The 21,328-nt window shown below is 37.2% G+C and overlaps 1 protein-coding gene across 4 annotated transcripts in view; it reads left to right on the top strand.

Moving 5' to 3' along the window:
• LOC121294603 (activating molecule in BECN1-regulated autophagy protein 1-like) overlaps window positions 1–21,328 on the top strand; it is a 73,960-nt gene that overhangs the window by 42,841 nt on the left and 9,791 nt on the right. For all 4 annotated transcript variants that reach the window (XM_041218486.1, XM_041218485.1, XM_041218487.1 and 1 more), the window contains 5 exons: window positions 6,394–6,582; window positions 8,189–8,343; window positions 10,676–10,815; window positions 16,940–17,044; window positions 17,576–17,763. In XM_041218486.1, coding sequence (XP_041074420.1) covers window positions 6,394–6,582; window positions 8,189–8,343; window positions 10,676–10,815; window positions 16,940–17,044; window positions 17,576–17,763 — 777 coding nt within the window. The remainder of the gene's footprint in view (window positions 1–6,393; window positions 6,583–8,188; window positions 8,344–10,675; window positions 10,816–16,939; window positions 17,045–17,575; window positions 17,764–21,328) is intronic.

The raw sequence follows: 21,328 nt of genomic DNA, 5'->3' as shown, positions 1-21,328 counted from the left end.
GTATGTGGAATGAAAAATGAAGTATTTTAAAATAAGTCAGTCTTCAGACTGGGTGAGCAAGCTGCTCTAACAGTCTAGACGCTGCCTCTGCCTTCAGATCTCAAGGGTTGGCTGGCTTTTGTTTGCATGATAAAATGTTTTAAGCCATGGTCTATAAATATTAAACAAACAAAATCAAAACTGCTTTTGTTAAACCTCTCCTTAGAAACAGATTTTATTGCATCAGATCAGAACAAACAACGTTCTCACTTGGGTCTTTTAGCACAGGAAACCTCAACATTTTAATAGATGTTTTATGTAATTTTATCCATAGCCAATATCCGAGCACACTTGATATGCAAGAACACAAGGATCATTTCTAGGCAAGATAATTCTCTTTGTCATGTATTCATTACATGCAAATCTGAATTAACTAAGCCTTAATAAAAAAAAAATGAAAAACTATCCTTTTATCTAATAAAATGCATGTGTGTGGTTCAGTCGCTGTTTGTTTTATTTTGCCCTTTTTTTAAAGTTTTTTGGGACTTTGATGTATTAGAGAAATAACAACCATTCAAGTCAGTAGCTCGTTTGTACTGGCTGTCCTGAGGAATGTATTAGGCTGCAGCCTACTCTCGGTCACAGATTTTGATTTAGGATATACACCGTGTTCTGAATTTTTCCAGAACCAGCCACACACATGGCAGTTACAAAGTAGGATTCCAGGAGACTAAAGCTGGGATCTTAAGCAAATGCAATAAATGGTTGATTAAACACTGTCTGTTTTTGGATCAGAAGGGAAACTGTCTTGCGTGTTTATGATACGCCCCCAGCATGTCAGTTTCACTGTATCTAGGTCAGACTTCAGAGCACCAGACACTACAACTTCCAAGCCGCTGTGTTATATTTTCATGGCATTTCCACCTCTGTTAAAATGTCCTGACTGAGCCGCAGCTTGTTAAGTGAAATATAGAGCCAAAATTACATTTAAAGTGCCTCAAGTAAATATTGCATTGGATTGTAAAAAACAAAAGTATGCATGCTAACCCTGTCCAAGTAAGCTAGCTATGTTTTCAAGCTGGCATGTGACAGTGGTGGATACAATACAAAAGTATTGCGAGTACTACAAAATACCCAGAGGGATTCCTTGCCAATAATAAAACTACTTGATAAAGAACCCCTTCCTGACCGGCAACCACTTCTTAATATCAAACCAGGAACCATCTTGAGGCCTTACAAAACAAGCTCTGAGGGCAGTGTTAAATTTTTATGTTCATGACATTTCCACTGTACTTTTTAAGCTTTCTTCCTAAGCCTCTGGTGTTTTTATAAGAATTGTAATCCAAAGGTTGCATTGAACAACCCTAGAGAAACTCACCACGTAGTAGGGTGGTAATACGTACATTGCCACATGCTCACCACTGCAAGAAGGTTTACATTTTATGTGCCACAATTTGAACATTTGTTTGTTTTGAATTTAATGATACAGGTTGACCAACCAAATGGTAATGTTTTGTGTACAATAGAATTGCACGAACATGAGCGAGCATGGTTTTCCGTGTTTTGAATATTCTTTCATTTTGAATTGGCTTACAAATATGATTAACTAGAGTTGCCAGCAACTTTATGGCTTCCAGTAACAATAGCAGTACCAAACACTTTGGCAAATAGTGCAGAATGCAGTACCAGTACCAAATGCTTTAGAAAATAGTGCAGAATGCCAGTTTCACATAGTAACCATGACCCTATGTGCACACTCTCAGGTGTTAAGCCAGTTTTACATCTGACCTTTAGGAAAGGTCAGAGGTCACAGGCAATACCTTTTTTTATAGAGCATATGTGGCTTACTATATGCGTTCCATAGTGATCATGGCCCTATCTGCACTCTACAAGGAGTTATTAGCCAGTTTTGTAAGTTGATCATGTCATGCAGCATGGCCGCCATACCACACAACCTATCAGAATCTTATTAACACCAGTTAACCGTGGACTATCCATCAACAACTGTACCAACTTTCAGCACTCTGCAGAAAGTGGTTTTCAAAAGACTAATTTTTACATTTAGGCAAAAATTTGTTTTTTTTCAATCCAATATGGTGGCCAAACCATGTGACCTACAACATATGTTCATTAGCATTTTCCATCTTCCCATAAGCATCTACCAACCTATCGAATCTGGTGAGTTTGAGCAAGTGTTGGTGGGTAAAAAAATAAAAAATAAAATAATCCCAGCAATAACAATAGGCTTCCCAGCCCTATGGGCCTGGATGCCTAATTATTACCCATTTTATATAGAAACCTTTCTGGAGTAAATTAAACTTGGAACTGAAATGACCTTCTAAAAAGAGAAACATTCTGTTATAGGAACAGCATGGTAATTTTTTTTCCTACAAATACATTTTCTTGTGAAAATATGTGTGGTTTGGGGTAATTTACTGTTAGTGTTCAAATTTCTCTTGTGTAAATTTTAAATACTTCTAATGCTCCAACTAGTTGCAAACTCTGTTGAGCAGCTACTTCTTTGGCACTGTGAGGTCCACTATCAAAAATGTGTGTCCCATTGAAGTAACTAGAGAATTTGATCTATCTTTTTAATGAATTCGCTGGCAATTAATCTCTTTATCATGTTGCCCATTTTATAATGAATGTTGGTGAAACATTACGTAAGGAGATAAGCTGTTTGGGGAAAGATAAAGAATGGTCACTGGCTTCTCTATGCTGACAGATTGACTTGGAGAAAAGTATTTACCCTGCAACTAGTTTTTACAGTTTGGAACAACAGGCATCTGATAGTGAGCGATGTGATGGTCTTCTCCAAGGGCTAAAGATCCCAGGCTAGTTAGGAACTAGTGTGTTTCTGTCAGAGTCCATCATTTGGAATTCACACATTCTAAATGGAAGTTTTAGAACTTGCTGCGTAATAAAAAATAAAAAGAAATAGGTAGCATTTCAAATGAGCATTACCCCTGTGAAACCCTTTCAGTCCTGAGTTGTTTTTGTAGAGCCAAAGAATGGAACTCCTTTTATTGAGTTTACATGAGAACAGGACAAAATATTTTTTTACATATATTTATACACTACCTCAGACTGGGACGTAGGAGTCCCGTGAGGTTCCAGCAGCAACTGAAAGGGTTAAACATCCTGGATAAAGTGGAAACAATGGATTATTGGATAATATTGAGGCCCTTCCAGACCTTTTGAATTGGAGATTTGTTTACCTGTGTACTGTAGCACAAGTTTTCAGTCATCTGGTGCATTTGCCACCATAAAACCCCAAATTTTGAATCGCCCAAACACATTTACTTCTCCACATTAGTATTTAGCCATTTAAACTTTTCATTATATATGAACATGTGGCGTTTGCTGCTCCAAGAAACATATGGATTCTGTTTTATGTAGTTATTTTTCAGCTGATGTGAAAAACTGGTTTTGGTGCAGTGTATGGAAATAGCAGGTGCGGGTTAGGAGAAAGAGCTGAGCTGCCTCAGTGTAGTATTTCGTCCCGAAGAGCAGGTATCATTTCAGACAGGAGACTCGGGATAGAAATAAGTACACAAAACATTTAAACACATGGGACTGTTCCTTGAGCTGGCACCAATTAAAGTGAAACAGCGGCTGCTACAAACAGGCAGCACAAAAGTTCACTTAATCAACCAGTGCACACTCCTAGCAGTAACTTTTACATGATTGAAAACACTGAGATCAATTTGGGCTGGATATTTTGTCAGGAGTTTGGTTCACATCGTTTTATAGAAAGGAATAGATGCCAGAAAATAAACAAACTAGAATGAAATCTCAGGAATTTTAAGTAATGTGGTGGTGGACCTTGTTCTCTTGAGACTTTATTACTGTATGTATCCATTACTTTATGATCTAATCACTGAAAGAAAAAGTCAATATTGACTATCGGTCTGCCTTTGGGAAATTTTCACTTGTTTTCCTTAAATATTATGGAATGTGTTTTGGGGAAAATTCCCAACCTGTGTTCAGGAAAGAAAAAAAAAAAAAACTTTTTTTTTCTGGTGCCATTAACAAGCTAAAGGAGGCATAGGATAACAAAAGAAAAATGTAATCATCAAAGTTAGAGGGAACTTTCAAGCTAGTTTCACCAAACTGGTAATATAAATGGGTTAGAATGCTGTGTTTGAGTTGAGTTTAATAAACGTTTTGACTGGACAGCCTTTCCGCAAACAGCATATGAAATGACTAGAATTTCAATGATTGCACCTCGAGTTTTTTTTGTTTGGGGGGGGGGGGGGGGTTGTTGTTGTTGTTGTTTTTTTGTTTTTTTTACAAAAAAAGATTTGAGAAATTTCAGAAGCTGACCTGCATGGCTAATGAAACCTAATCCAGACACAAGTCCATTAATTAATCAATTCATCCATTTATTTCATCCATTCATTAAAAATCCATTTTCTGACCTAACAACTTTATCATTCTCTGTTAAAAAATGAAAATCATGTCTATCATGACCACCTACCTTTGCAATTTCTAAACTGCCCTGTTTCGTTTTAATGTGCCCTGTAATCAAAGGTCCAACATGCTTGCTTACCACTTACATTTGCCCTTTTTTATTGTTGTAACAAACACATCAATAAACTGTTGCTGCAGTATATTCTCTGGCTGCTGAACTCCCAACAAATGGTTGCTCTACATAATTAACAGAGCCTTGCATTAATCTTTCTGGAAATCAATACCCTCTACTGGGATTTAATTCAAAATACATAATGTTTCTATCAAGTAACCTGAATGTTTTTAGATGAACAGTATTTTGTCCCGTGAGGTCGTTTACAGTGAGCAATGGACCTGCACAGTAATTCCACAGGATTCATTAGAAAAGTAATATTTGAAACTGGTTCTCTGTCTTTCTCTAATAATTAACTGTCACAGGTGTCCATTGGAAAAGAAACCTTTTTTTTATGTGCTGCATATTTTTTCTGCCTTTTTATGGTTCAGTATCTTCCTTTTAGAACATGAGCTGGAGGCACTTATAAACAAGAGAAATGTAATCAAATCAGTTCCAAACACACAATAAAAATAATTGAGTTACACTTGCAAAACATTCTGTTGCTGAAGGCTTGAATGTTTTATAGTCATCTAGTAACATGCATGACTGAGCAGGGCTGTAGAACGCTGTTGTATACTCACTCACTCACTCACACCTGTCTTGGGCCGGCTCGATGGCTGCTTGCCCCTCTTTCGCTTGCCGCGTTGAGGACAGTACGGAGCATATCTATAACGGATGCTGTCCCTGTCTGTCCTGAAGATGTGGCCAAGCCGCCTTGGTTGTCTCTCCTTCACTGGGTTAGTTGGAGGTGGATACCCCGCCGTCTTGAGCACCACATTGTTATGTAATCGACCAATACTCTTGATCTTCGGCATGTATCTGTAGCAGCTGGCTGCGACTGCACTTCACTTTTGATAGAACCCAAGTCTTGTGGCCATAGAATAGAATGATAAGGCAAGCGACCTGGAATATTTTTAGTTTTAGGTCTCCAAAGCTGCTTCATACTGCAGAAAGTGTGTACTACCATATATAGAAAGACAAAAAAAACACTCTGGAATACTTGTGTACTGTGTATAACATCAAACCCATATTTAGCCACCATAAATCCTCCCCAAGTTTGTGTTTTTTATACAAAATATGTCAGTAATTCTGGAGTTGTCACATGGTGGACCAGCAACATGAGGACAATACAAGTTTTCCTTGCTGTGATCAGCTTGTTGTGTCTGTGCCTGATTGCCTAGAGCTCCCTTGTAGCATATAATAGCTTTTAAAGACCTGTTAATTTTTCATTTTTGCATTCTTCTAAAAACTTCAGTTTTGTTAAAATTGGCAATTATTTTCAAACCTCGCAAAAGATGCACAGATGGTGCAATGTACAATTGGCAGTTTCAATACTCATGCGGTTTCAGGGAAGGCATGTTTCTGTGAATTAGAAAAATGAAAATGACCTAGGAGAATAAGCTTTTATGAACAGTGGGAGTTACAGTTGAACAGATTAATCCTGAAATGTCCACATTTACATATTGCTGCGGCAGAGGAAACGAGTAATTTGCTGACGCTTAAGTCATAGTTTCCAAATCAATTATATAAAGAGCAAGGTTCCTTTAGTTATGTAGTTTGGAAAGGTCCTGGTGGAAAATGGTTAAAAGACAATTATTACACAGAAGAGTGGCCTTGCAAAAGCTACTGCTTCTCAAGCAATGAAAGCTCAACAGAGTGTATTGAATTGTGAAACACATTTCTGGGCAGTGGATCAGATAGCCTAGTTTTATTATTCCTTTTGTGAATACGGGTGTGTAAAAAAAGTGCCCCATAAACCTTTCCTCTGCAGTGTTGAATTTTGAGTTTTCTGAAATGCTTACATTCCCGCATTTAACACGGTTTTCACTTTGTTTTTTTTCATGCAGCCTCCAATAATGTTTTGGTCCAGAACTGTAAGATATACAACGATGCCAGCTGTGACATTTCTGCTGATGGGCAGCTGCTGGCGGTGTTCATTCCCAGTAGCCAGAGAGGTTTTCCAGACGAAGGCATCCTAGCGGTTTACTCTCTGGCACCACACAACCTCGGAGAGATGCTGTACACCAAGAGATTTGGTGAGTTCCCAGCACAGAAACAGGGCAAGTATTGGGACTGAGCTTTAGAAGAGTAGAAGGCTAATAAGACACAGAGCACCAAGCACATTGCTGTTTATATTGAAATAAAAATAAAAAATTCTGGAGTTAACGAGCTACGTTAGGCTCTATGGCTAAATGTTATCAGTTTCCTGGATCAGAATGTGCCTTTTAAAGCAGTTTACTGTAAGTGAGCCTCTTCCTCTTTTTAACTGTAAAATAAACATATTGCATTCTCCCGCTTATGATAGCGGGGTACGTTGCATCTGCAAACTTCTGTTGTAGAATATTCTTCCCCTGGAGAACTATAGACTTTACATGTTAACCAAGCCTTTGTCTTTTATCTAAAAGCCTCCTTTAGCTGCAGTGTAAGGACAATTTGAAACTGGGGGCAGTGGTAATAAATCAAAGAAATTGTAGAAATGTTTAACGCCATGGTAACAGAATCCAGTCCCCTGTAGCAGGTTAGCATATTAACCAGTAGCACTTCAGTAAGATATTCCAAACCCTTTGTTTTAGGTAGAGCAATGTGCAGAGTTTGTGGGCTAACCACTTGCTAGTGGTTCTGTGTATGGGTCCAGTTGGTGGATAGGAGATCAAGCCTGCGGGCACAGAAACTGACACTGAAACAAACAAAAGAACACCATTTAATCAGAAGTTTAAAAGGAGCTGGGGGCCTCTAGTGAGTTTGCCTGTTTTAGTGCACCCTTGTGCTTTGAAATTAAGTTCTGAAATTAAGTTTCTCAGATGTTATTCTTCTTGCGTTCCTAACAATCTCAAGGGACAATTTCTTTAATTAAGCTGTAAAGTAATGAGGATTAAAAAGCTCCAAACTGGTGTTATTTCATATGAATATATTACTTGTTTCTGATTGGCAAATGTTTCAAAAATCAGCGAGCTGTGATGATGATGTGAGTTCTAAAGCACATACAGTGTGAGTGTTGTCTCTGAAGGCCAATTACAATGTGCAGTTGCATTTGCCTCAGTAGTGTATGGCTGACGCACTAACCTTAGCAGCTATCAATTTCAACATTAACTGTTCATGTACTGATTTCCTCTTAATCCATTTACCAATCTTAAGAACCCTCGGGCACCACTGCCTAATAGTTAAATCTGATAGGATGTGTGGGACTACAGCAGAAAAGACCAACATGTGCTGCTTGCTGGCCTAATCAAACCCTGGAAGCAGCTCAATTTTTTATGTATTTAACTGTAAGTGATGGTACAAATTATGGCAAGAGAATTGAACTAGGAGAGAAACATTGCAATGCAATAAGCCACTGAAGCTGATTGCTATCAGTGTGGATTTGCTGTGCCCTCAGTTAAAATGTTCGTATAGATAATGAAGGCACCATTATAAAATATTAATTCTAATGGTAAGGTGGGAACTGATCTTCAAGGTGAAGGAGCCTCAGATTTTTTTTTAATTGTTTTTATAGCCTTTTAAAATAAGAAACAATTATCAGCTTGTTAATCTTGGGCACGTTTTCCTGTTATGTTACTGATGGTGCTGAACAGTAGTTGCACAGCTAATACATTTTTTTGGTGCATTTGTAAAATTGTTACCGTGATTACTTTGCTATTTCAGGTCCAAATGCTATCTCGGTGAGCCTGTCCCCTATGGGGCGCTATGTGATGGTGGGGTTGGCGTCTCGGAGGATTCTCCTGCACCCCTCCACAGAGCACATGGTCGCACAGGTGTTCCGGCTGCAGCACCCTCACGGTGGAGAGACCTCTATGAGGGTGAGTAAAACGAGATCGGGGCTAGCTATCTGTAACAGTCGGGTCTGTTCAGTTGATCTGAACAGTGGTGAATCTAAAAATGCAATTTATCTATTTGTACCTGTATCCCTGTTGAAATACGAAATATCATTATATAGAGAGTGTGTGTTGAGAGACCTCTTCTGCACCTGACAGATCCCATTGTTGAATCCTACAGTACTGTTGGACAGGTTGCCTGGTCTTGCTCTCCCTGTTTTCTGGACCTCTGTCTTGGGTGCATCACCCATGTTGGGAAGATCAAAACTTCTAATGATTTAATCCCAAATTGTAATAGTGCTCTAGCTGAACTACTTTGAGAAGTGAAAATGGATCCAAGTTGAAAACCTGGAGTTCCTGAAGATTGCTAAGAGTAGTTTGTTTTTGTTGCCTTACAATTGAGACATTTCCAAAGCTGGCTGTTTAATAGAGGGATTGGAGCTGTTTTTATACAGGACCTCAGGATTAGATACCCAAATACCTAAATAGTTTTGTTAATAATATTGCACTAAAAAAAACCCAGAATTATAGATTGCCATTTCATGTAATAGGCCCAATTTGCAGACTGACATTCTTTAACAGTAACCATAGTTACAAAGCAGCTGTGTTTGCATAGAGATCTCATTTGTGTTGAATTGTTTTGTTTTTCCTCTTGGTACACATTATTTGGTACAGTGTTATCATAACCTTATTACTGTACATTCAGCAAGCTCTAAGCCATTGGACTATTGATATCAGAAAAACTTGCCTGATGCCTCTTTAAACCACTTATTGCCTCAAATGTTGACATTTAGTATACCCTAAAATCCCCAGTTTGTTTTTCACTCATTTTGATAAAACATTCAGTTTACATACTGGATTTACTTTAAATCAGCAAACTAGAATACTAATTGTGAGTGGATGTTGGAAACCAATTGTACCAACATCCTATCTTAAAGCACTTAACCCTATTAAACCCGGTGTGGAGCGGTCCTCACAGGAGTTTCCCATGCCTGCTGTAAATGAAGGATCAGACAGCTTTCAGATATGGTAATCGCAAAGTGATTTGTATTTATACTTTTTAAACAGTGACTTAAGCGTCACTGTCTTTGGTACATTGCAGCTGACATAATCTGGTATTTAGAAACAGGCCTTGGGTAATGGCTAATGTGTTATACCTGCTGACTATTGTACATGCATATGTTCATTCATCTAAGATACGGAAAAGGTGGATTTTTAAAATGGGTCGTGTTTGTTCCGTATTAAATGATACTTTTTTTATATATATCTCCAAGTGCTGTGCCTGTTGATCACTTTTGTCTGACAGGTTTGACAGCAGCACAGAAATGCTCCAAACAGCTTCCTACAGGCAGCTTTCCTGTTTTTCCGTCTCGCTTATCTTTCACTAACACTGCAGCATTTCTGCACAGGCAGGCAGTAAGGCATCTCTTGTTGTAAAAGCTGATGCGTAACAGGTGTTTCTTTATCAGAATTTTTTTTTGTGTGTGTGTCATGTCCTGTTTTCAATTCAGCAAATGTAAACAAATCTTTAACTTGTTGTAAATGGAGTAGAATATGTTACAGAGATGAGAGGATTTTCTGTGGCTACTGTGACCCAAGTTTTCTCCAAAGATACATACAAAAATAAAATGGAAAGCTGTCAGTTTGTAGCAGTTGTTCTATCGTATGTGAGCAGTCATTTTATTCCAGTCTTCATTTCCTTGTCTGCAGTTTTTAAAACTGACTAATTTCAGTTTAAAACTCCAGATAAGGCAATAGAATAATTGCTATAAACTGATCGTTGTCCATTCCTTTGTATAAGTAAACACACTTTGTGTAGGGTGTAGCCTGTTGTATTCTTGTACTATTATTGTATTTAATATAATATTATTTAATATAGTAAACAAAAAAAAAAACTACTCTGAATTATACAGACTCTAATGGGTTAGCAGATTAGCAAATTTTGGGTTTAAAAGAAAACTCTGCTCTTTAACGAATTTAAACTAAACTTCAGACAATTACTGGTTTGCAAAACACTGAGCCTTTAGGATGGTGTACTTGGTTTTAGTAAATGCTAACGCTGATGGTAGAAGTTGCCAATCAGCTGAAGCTTTAATACGTGCGGATCCATTGATCTATTAAAGATTCCTACCCATGTGAGAGGTTTTCTTTTTGTTATGTGTGTGTGTCTTTGTAGCCATTTAGAGATTTACTGCAGTCCTTTATAATTAGACTTGGTAGGTGTTCCCCCAGGGACTCTCAATTTTTACTGTAGAATATATATTTATCGTTGTGTTCTTGTTAAAGAAATATATGTTTCCATGTGTTTTATCAACAGAGAGTCTTTAATGTCCTTTACCCAATGCCAGCGGACCAGAGAAGACACGTCAGTATAAACTCTGCTCGTTGGTTACCAGAACCAGGTTTGGGCCTTGCCTACGGGACGAATAAAGGGGACCTGGTGATCTGCAGGCCGGTGTAAGTTCTTTAAGCTATCGGTCACTACCGGAACGTGAAGGAAGAGCCAGGAAAGGATCCATGATTTATATAGTACAGGACAGGGACAATGCCAGAACATCTCAAAGGCTTTTGTTCTGTCTTTTAACCGCTGGGTTGGATTGCATGTATAAAGTTGAATCAGTAGAAGAAGGCTTCTGCAGAGCACGGCTGCAACATAACAGAAATAAGCAGAGCGCAGCATGCTTCCAGAGTTTGTGAGCCAGTTCCATTGAACAATGTATTATGTGTGCTATCATTCTAATTCTGGTAGTTACTAATGAAAGATTAAATCCAAATAGTGGCTGAATGTGTTGTCATTGTGTCATGTATGGTACTTTTCATGCTTGGTTTGCACTACAGGAATTTAATTGTAAATAGCTAAGTGACCATTAAACTAACAATTTTAATGAAAATACCGTGACAGAATCAAGTGACCTAGACATACACTAAATAAATATGTGTTATTTACTCACGAAGGCCTGTTTACATGCTTGTACCTATTTTGTGTCTGCATTTCTTTGCACATTACACGCATACACTGTGAAATGAAAGTCCTTAAACTTTAGGAAATTGTCTCTGTGGAAGAGTTGTTTGGTTTGGTTTGTCGGGGGGGGGGTTATTTTTTATTTTTTGCAACCTCAAGGCACAACTCCAGTAAGAAGCCCGATCAGTAAGCAAAAGATGTATCTCAGTAGCTCCTGCAGTAACCTGAACAACTGTTTCCATGTTCTTTTGTGGCTTCTTTGTTGGGATTGCTTTAAAGCCATTGCTTCAAGCTAAGTGTCGATATTACAAGCGCGTGCTTCTAAAGCTGCAAATGCAGGGAACATTCACTGGCCAATCTGTGCTGCAGTGTTTTTGTTAAAATATTTTCCACAAAGTAATTAAACTGTCAGCTTGAAGCACCAGGTGACGTGAAATGGGATCTTTGAACTAAAACAGTGCGCTGTCCTAATGACGTTGAGTGTTACTGCATTAACAGCTCAGCACTGTACGTCTACCATTCATCTCAAGAAGTCTAGAAATCTTCCTGCTGATTTATCTTGTGCCTTCACTCAGTCTTATTGCTCTGCAGTGTAAAATTGCCACATGCATTTTATAACCAGCTCTTCATCTCCACTTACATTTTTTTTTGGACGTTTATATATTTTTTTGCAATATATAGAAATTAATTTTTTTGTTTGTCATTGTGATCTGACTCGGACAGTTCCAGAAAACTCGTAAAACAAAGACAAGGCATCTAAACGGAGTGAAACTTGAAATGTTTATCGGAATTGCGTTAACTGCATAATAGCTATCGTTTATAATAATAATAAACATGTTTTTACTCAACTTAAATTCAGTTCTTGTATTTTTTTTCGATATTTGATGATTGATGGTACTATAAGAAATACCCATTGTGTTTTGTAGTGTTCTGAACTGCAAGAAGCTCCTTAAGTTTTTTTAAGACCAGATTTTAGTTTTGTGTTTTTTTTTTTAAAGCTGTGATCTGTGAGTGTGTCGTATAGCAAAAAAGTGCTGTGCAGCCACCAGTGCTCACATGCTCCAGTTTTTGGTAAAAAAAAATGCATTAAAACAGTAAAAACAGAGGTTAGGCTGCATGCACAATAGTCAGTCAATTAGAGCACAGCCTTGCAGTTGTATTCAGCTAACACACATGGTTTGAATAAAAGTGACTTGGATTTTTTTTTTTTTTTTTAAGCTTATTACAGGCATTGAAAATGATTTGTCATCCAACAAAGTGTTGGGTTTTATTGAACAAATTCAAATTAATTTACAGATTATCATTTAAATAAAATGTTTCCATGGTAATTTTTCCAAGAATTTATTCCTGATGGTATGAATGTAGCTCACTGAAGGGCTGATCAGCATTTCCAAAAAAAAGACATCTTTCTGGATCATCATTCTAGAAAGAAATATGAAAATGCTGAATATAGACTGAATGCAAAACATTGAGTTTAATTTGTAATCACAGATTTCAACAAATTGGAACCAAAGTATTGCATTGCATTTTATATTTATATGTTTTATCCTTTTTTTATATATTATTCTATCCTGTGGTTTTTAAACCTGACCGCGCTATTTGAGACCAGAGTTTAGCAAGAATGAATGGGATTTGTTTTCAGCTTTAATGTATTTACTGATCTGTAATCTCCTAAACCCTTGTTGTTGTGGCTACATTAGCAAACATTTTTCCATTGATCACAGTGTGATTTGTTCGCTTCGAGCTGCTATGTGAATTTAATTATCCTACAAACTGGAAACACCTGCTCATTGACGCTCTGTAGAAACTTTTCCTGTGATTTTATTGTTTGTTCATCTGTGTCTTCAGTATACAATTCCTTATGGTTCAGTGAATCCGAGGGGGGCCCACAACAAGGTAAAAAATAAACAAGCCGGATATATATTTTCTTAAATCCTTTTTTTTTTAATTACATGGTTTTTTGGTTAGAAACTGTTCAGATGCTGTACATTCTTGCATCACGGTACATAGAGAAACTAGACTAAATAACTTCTCCATCTGCAATAAAACGGGGCAGGATTTGTCCTGTATTTTAATGAATGTGGGCACCAAAGCTAAAATATAAACATGTGCATGTAGTATGTACAAATGAAATCTTTTATCTCTCTAAACTGACAAGTGAAAAAAAAAAATGAATCTGATTTGTGAATGATGAACCAGAAAGATGACTGTGACTGAGAATCAGTAAAACTGCAGCGCCAGGGGAGAGACCTACCTTTAAGATTGATCATTTTGACCTTTTTTGCTCTTCCTGTGTAACTTTTTTTTTTTATTTTATTAATGATGACCATGTTTTCAAACATGTTTGAGAAGGCTTAAAACAGTGGTGGAAGTAAGAGTCCCATTGTCTAGCAGTTTGACACACAGTTTAATAAGACACACCTGAGCTTGTTACCTGTACACTGGGGCGATCAAGCTTGTAGTAAAACCTGGAATGGGTGAAATTGCATTGCAAAAGGAGTCTTATTTCCATCTCTGCTTAAAACATTGGTTATTTTGTAGAGATTCTGTTTGTTTTCCTTTGAAAACTGGTAACCATTGTCCTTTAAAAACTAAACAAACTAGTTTCTTCTGTGGTCACCTGTTTGAAGTTCATCTTACCTTGGCTAATATTAGTTTATTGCCACATAAACCCAAGACTAGAGTTAAGAATGTAATGCTTAAAGCCAGTTTATTTCTAAATTGGTTATATATTAAAGTGCCTTTTTATATTGTACAGTTTAAGACTAAGATCCAAAAATCAGAAACAAGGGACACAGTTGAAAATTAGGTGAAGACGGACTTACAGAGAGTAGGAGGCAGTTCTTTACACAGAGTAGTGAGGGTGTGTTGTACTTGCTAAGTCATTGGGATCCAAGTTTTAAGATCAGCCACCTTCAGTGATAGGAACCAGATCAGCATGGATGGGCCAATGTAATTTTTTTTAGCAGGCATCTTAAAACCAATAGTTTCAATGCTCAGAGCAGGTTGCAAGTAAGAATAATGAAGACATGTTGCTGTTGGGTAATCTGTTACAATTCAAAAGGAATATATACTGTTTGGCTGTTTGTTTGGAAGCTTTTGAAAGTAAACAACCACAGGCATTGGCATGGGCATAAAAATCCTCAGATTTAGTTTTTTTTTTTCTTTTTTCTTGAAATTCAATTTTATGGTTGGCTGCAAAGCATTGCCGTTACTTATTGTTCCTGGTGGCAGATTTTTTTTTTTTTTTTTTTGAGCTAGAATGTAGTTTACAAAAACATTTTTATTTATTTTAGTACAGTCATCAAAATGGTTAATGGTGCAAGAACATTAATTGTAGGTGCGATGGTGCATTCGTTGTTTTATAGTGTTTACTTTTTGTCTTTTACTTTTTTCTATGTTTCATCATGACTATTTTTTATAATTTCCTAACCATTTTCTTGGGCCATTCAATGTGTTTACAGAAAGAGAGGTTTTTTTTTGAGGATTTAAATGACAGTTTTTTGTCGTGTCCTTGTAACAGGAGTTGGACGTAATGGCTATTGTGCATAATTTGAATTCATCAGTGAATTCACTTTGGTGGATTTTGATGACGTAAAACTTAAGTACTAGCATTATGTGACTCTAAAGGGGTTTTCAAAATGATTATTATTAAAAAGCCCCTCTGCTTTTGGCTGATGGTGTTTAAGCAAATTTTATAACGTGTTCTAAAGGATAAATATTCATAACCAACTTGGCTCTGATAAGGGCTGGGGTCAATTCCTGTTTTTTCAATTCCTTTTTATAACCAATTCCCATTCCCTTAATCAAATCCAACACATAATGGATCAGAATTGCAATTACCAATATTCTGTTAAAATTAGCTTCTCAAAGTTTCTTAACTAATTGCTTAAAATTGCTTAATTGAATGCTGCTGGCCTAAGGACTATAGGGAAGGATGTTACTCCCACTGCTCGCCTGAGAAATCCTCTCCTTGAGGCAAGGTTCTCAATCAGGAGGCTGTAAACTGCTTTATAGCGACAAAGTTTCAATAGATAGGTGTTTAAATCATAAATCGCCATTAGTTTCAATATTAGTACCTTTGTAATATGCTGGAGAGGTCAGTAATCTAGTTTGTGTGTGTAGTCGCTAAACATTCCAGATGTCCAGGTATACTCCAGACTCAGTCCTGTACTATTTCATCAGCATTACAAACTTCATGTTCTTAAAGCATCACTAGAAGGAATTATCAAACGTACTGTCCGTTATTGATCAGCCTGGGCTTTTCCAGGTTATGGAAGGGCTAGCACTATAAAATGTACTTCAATTAGGTGCTTCTGTAGGTCAGGAATACATTCCTGGAATAAATGACCATGGAAATATTTATTATTAAAATGCTAATCTGTGAACTGAAATTGTAATTTTTAACATTAAGTTTTTTTTGGTTGAGACTGAAATCTAAGACACACTTTTTGAACAATTTTTTGCTTCTCAAAAATAGCCTACGTCTTAAATTTGAGTACAAGATGGTGAAGCGTGTATTAAAATCGCCAACAAAAGACGTGATTACCCGAATACACAAACAGCAACATGACTTACTGCTGAGAAAAGACGAACAAAGACGTCACTGCCCGATCTCGAATCATCTATGACATACAGGCAGCCATTTTCAAAGAAGAGTCATTAGCTTCCTGAGGAATTAAGAGAAGCTTTTGTAATTTTAATGTTTCTAAAAAAAATAAAAAAATAAAACAGTACAGCTTGGACATACTAGAAATGCCATATTTTTCAATATGCCAAGCAATACCACAGTTCACAAATTGAGAGAAAAGCAGGTGTGAGTAATCACAACTGGAAATGAGAAGTATCACATAACTGTAAAGCTCTGTGATAGTAGACTGCCTCCATATGTGTAATTGAGGTTGTATCTTTGTAAATTAATATTTGAGGTTTCATAATGAGGGTGGGAAATTTGTGCTGCGTCTTAAATTCGAGGGTGTCTTAAATTTGAATCTGTTGAGAATAAATATGTTGGTTGTTGCAACTGTTAATATCTTGCAAATGCAAGTTAGTAGAACACTATCCTTATAGCATTGTTGCTACTGTTTTATTGTTCGTGTTTATAGAAATGGGCACCCCTCTTGTCCTTTATTAAGCCATGCTAAATTCCCCTTCATTTATAACTTGTATTTTGAGAAATATGGAACTGGTTTGATTACCGAAAACGCTATTAGAATGTCAGTGTTTAACTCTCATTGGAGACTGATCAATAAAGCCGAGAGTATAGCAGATGATGCTAACTTTCTTATTTTTTTACAGTGAAGTGCACAAAACAGGGTTTAACATTTACTAACAGTCATGGTCATCCAAATTGTCAGTTTCCTCCTTGCGATACTTGTCACCCTCAAACATATTTTAAGAAGAAACCGTTTGAACAACCTCTCAATTCCTTGTGTATCTTACGGGGTCAAATACTGATATGTGGAAGAAACCATTGCAACGCGGAGAGGATAAGAACACAACTTCTGGTTTGTTTACACATTCATTTTGATGGGGTTTGTTTTTGTACAGTGGATGCCATCTTAAACATCACGGTTTTAAAGATTTGTCATTAAATATTTAATTTCCCTCTAACTTCAGGGCATCCAACTCTGGTGCAGAGTATTTCTGGGACCAGCTGAACGAGGCAAACTTCACTGTGAATAGCAGTGGCAACAGCAGCAACCGCAGCACAGAGAGGCCAGGGTAAGAACGCTAGACATTGCTACTGTAGCATCGCATACCTGCAGACACTCTAGTATCACAATTACAGGTTTCCATTACCTAACCATCTGCAATTATCGAAACTGTAGGTATGAACGATATTTTTAATTACCGGATTCTGCCGAGTCAGGGCCCAGGTTTGAACAATAACCCCACCCCAACTTTTAGCTGCAAGTCAGATTTTTATTGTTAATTTCCGGTTTTTAATAACCAATGCGCAAATAATGCCCGAGGGGAAATATCACGGCTCACGGGAATAGAAAGTCTGATAGATAACGCGTCGATTGTGTGTGTGTGTGTGTGTGTGTGTGTGTTATATATATATATATATATATATATATATATATATATATATATATATATATATATATATATATATATATATATACACATATAGAGAGAGAGAGAGACTTCTGCTGGTCAAAATGTCACACCTGACTGGTGCTTCTAGATTATTTTACATAACACACACTTGAGGTGGTATCCTGAGCTGTTTGTGTTCTTTCAATACAGGACCAGTAGGGCTAACTGGAGATCAGATAGGGATATGGGTTTGATGAATGCGATTGGTCTACAGCCTCGGCATCCGGCCCCCTCGGTGACATCACAAGGCACGCAAACCCCCATCCTGCAGTTACAGAATGCTGAGACCCAGACCGACAGAGACCTGCAGGAACCAAGCACCTCTGCAACTGCCAATGGTAGGAATCCCAGACTGGAACTTTAAACACCACCTTCCCTTGTAACACCTAGCTGCCAAGTGCGTACAAATGGCTTTTATTGAAGTGGCTTTATTGTTGTTATGAGGTTTTGTATTACTTTGTTAGTTACTCTTTCTCTTTTGATTTATATATCTGTTTAATACAGATACAAAATAAAACAAGTCTTAATCCAATATGTTGAAGTAATGTACTACAGTACAATGTGTACTGGCCACTGTAAAGTGTATTTGTCCTTTTAATGGCTGCTCTTCCTCATGTGTTACTTGAACAGAATGGGATGTAATAAAATGCATTTTTGAATCCTCTACGGCAAAATGAAATGAACTGATTAAGTGTAGTTTTTTGTTTAGTGTTTTATTTGCGTTTTTATACATTTGCTCAGCCAGCTATTAACTGCAATATCTGAATCCACCACTGTGAGTCACCGTAGAGCATCGTAAACCTGACAGTTGGTTATGTGCTTCCTTGCAGTGCAGAGGAGTCCAGGAGGGAATGGATGTATTCTGTTGTGTTGTTGGCACAATGCTGAAGGAAGGGGTCCATTTAAAAGCTCTGTATACTGTAAAGTACCCCTGTTGTGAATGTTTAATATTTTCCAATGTCCTTTGGCGATGCAGTGGTGCCACTGTGCAAAAATCAGATTCCAGAAATTGGAACTCCTCCTTGTGGAAATTCAACAGACATTTAAATTATATCATGTCTTCTCATAGTTCTGAACTAGCCTAGAAATATGATATGGTATGGCCACATGCATTGAATCTGATATGGATGAAGTATTATTTCTGTCAATTTGCACATAGCTAAAAAAAAAAAAAAAAAAAAAAAAAAAAAAGGACGAGTCCGAAGATGAGTGGCAATGCAGTTTTATGAAGGTGCATGTGAAAATTGCATTTTGTACAGCGCATTCTAGTAAATGCTTTAGTGCACAGTGCTGTTGCCTTGCACATGAATAGCATGCTCCAAAGAGCTTTTTATCCCATTCAACATTCTAAGTGAATTAGCCCGCCAGCACACTTTAGAATCTAGTCAGAATCACTGTCTTTCCAGTGCATGCTGTTTTTTTTTTGTTTTGTTTTTTTTTTTTTTCCAGAAATGGAAAACAATATTCTCTAATGTGGAATATGTAAAAAGGTATTGTACTGGCAGTTTTAACTGGTAAATAAGTTTTCAGTTTGCAAGATGGACAGATGTGACTGTAAATGAGGAAAGAAAGAATTCACAGTTGCTAAATAGCCCAATGCAGGTCTCCATTATTCTCAAACACTGTAAGTGTAAATCCCTGCTCAGTTCACAACAGCAGTCCTATAATAGTCTGCCTTATGTACGTGTTAGCCAAGCGTTCTTGCTGGGAGAGTGGTATTTAATACAAGGTGGCTCAGGATAAATATGCAACGTGACATTGCTGAGAAATGTGTCATTAAGCACCACGTGCTCTTTCAAAGTAGGGTATTTGTGTGTTTTCATTGAAACAAAGAACCACGATAATCCTTACGTTTGGGGGGTGGGGGTGTGGGCTTGATTTAAATACAGTATTTTTTTTCTGACGTGTAAAAACAAAAAAATCATAAGACGATCTTTCCATTTTACTGGATTCTGAATGTTGTTGCACAGGCTTGGCGAAGACATTGTTAACCAGGCTTGGTATCACAGCTGCAGTTTGCCTCTTCTGCTAATAAACCAACAATTCATCGCTGCTGCGATTACTCAAATTGGCTTGATGTCATTTGTGTAATCCTAAAGATTTACTTAACAGGTAGCTTTTACTTGCCTTTTTATTATTGACTCTTAGATGTGTTCAAAGCAGCAGCATTTTTCAGTAGCCCTATTTTAAACATTGGGAAGCTTTGTGACCTTTTTTGCAGATGCACTGTACCTGTGACATTTACTTCAATGCCCCCTGTCCTGGTTTTATACTGAAAATGTAAAGTCAAATACTGTGTGTGATCTGTGTGTGAAGCAAACAGTCAGGGGGAAAAAAAGCTTCCCCATACCTGATGACAGTGTTGTCTAGACTCCTGACAGTTGGATTAAAATATCTTCTACTCTCTTCATTGGTACACTAGGACAGTGTGTCTGCTTAGGCATTGTCTTGTCAACTTGGGTTATAGCAGTGAGGCTTAGTTCTGACGAGCCAACAACAACATATTTACTAAACATTAAGATTGGACATACGCAATTACAAATCTCTACTTACGATCAACTGAGCATGAACTGGTACTGGCATGTTGACCTTTCTGTGATCTGATTTGAGGTTTCTGTGGTATAGTTTCTCACGAAGAAGCGGGTTCGGTATTCTTTGTTAAATTCTTGTTCAGGTATTAGCTCTACGGTTTAGTTTGGAAAGTCTGTCTTGGTTCCTAAAGTCTGACAATTCCATTAACCCTTTCAGTCCTTATCTTCGCGTGGTACAGTATGTTAGCATATGCTGTTGGAAATCATGTTGCAACCTCACAGCACTCCTAGGTCCCAGTCTGGTAGTGTCTAAATATATGTAAAAAATGTATACTCCATAAAGGAATTCTTTTTTTTTTTATTATATAAGTTAATTTTGACAAATTCAGGAATGAAAGCTGATAAACCAATCAACTCTGACCAATAAAGCAATCAGAGTTGGTTTATGTTGAGGCTGCACAGAATCTGGACAACCCATTGGAAAGCTGTATTGGTCAGCCCTGTTGGAAGAAGGGATCTGTGGATGGGGCTTGCCTGTGTTTTTGTCAACACAGATTTCATCTTTGTAAAATATTAATTCTCGAATGCTTTCAGAGCATTTTGATGCGTGACTCTGTTGTTTCTTAATTGGATTGTCCTGGATAAATAAATAAATAAAGTTGAAGTTGTCAAATTCCCCTTGTTTTAGTGTAGTTTTATACAGGCAATTTAAATCATCCTGTGGGGAAAAAGCTATTAAATATTCCGTTCTGCAAAAAGTAATTCTTCAACATAATGAGGACTTCGATAGAAAATATATAACTCAAAACTCAAGGTAATCAGTCAAGATAAATGACAAGTACATCCGTACAGTGCGTGCAGTATATTTAAGCCAGGTCATCTTCTGAATGATAAATTGTCTGTGTTTGTATTTTCTCTCCACCACTTAGACTGAATTGCACTTAATGCTAGTTAATCTTCTCCACATTTCATATGGAAACCTCACTCTGATAGAATAGTGATTTCCACAGACAGCTACCAGGCTTCTCCAATCCGTCATTGAAGTTTAACAGTAAATTAGATGGGGTTGACCAGTATCCATTTGTATTAGAGGCAATGAAAGCAGCATCGCCTTTCACACATGGCTGATGTGCAGTTTCATGTACATGATATGCCTCATAAACAATCCAGGTTATCTTTCAGAGGAGTATTGAAAACCTCTTTAAAATAATAGTGCGATTTACAATACTGAGCTGTGAGCTTTTCAGGGCTACAATAATATGCATAGCTTTAAGTCCTCATCAGTTCTGAGGGAGCACTATAATAAACTACTAGAAACAGATTTGAGTTATCAGTTACGTGGCAGAAGCCAAAATATTTGACATATTTATTA

The sequence above is a fragment of the Polyodon spathula genome, chromosome 19 (assembly GCF_017654505.1).
Source record: "Polyodon spathula isolate WHYD16114869_AA chromosome 19, ASM1765450v1, whole genome shotgun sequence".
In the NCBI taxonomy this organism is placed as follows: domain Eukaryota; kingdom Metazoa; phylum Chordata; class Actinopteri; order Acipenseriformes; family Polyodontidae; genus Polyodon; species Polyodon spathula.
Note: the sequence above shows the minus strand (reverse complement) of the source record. Positions and strands in the feature narration are given on the sequence as shown.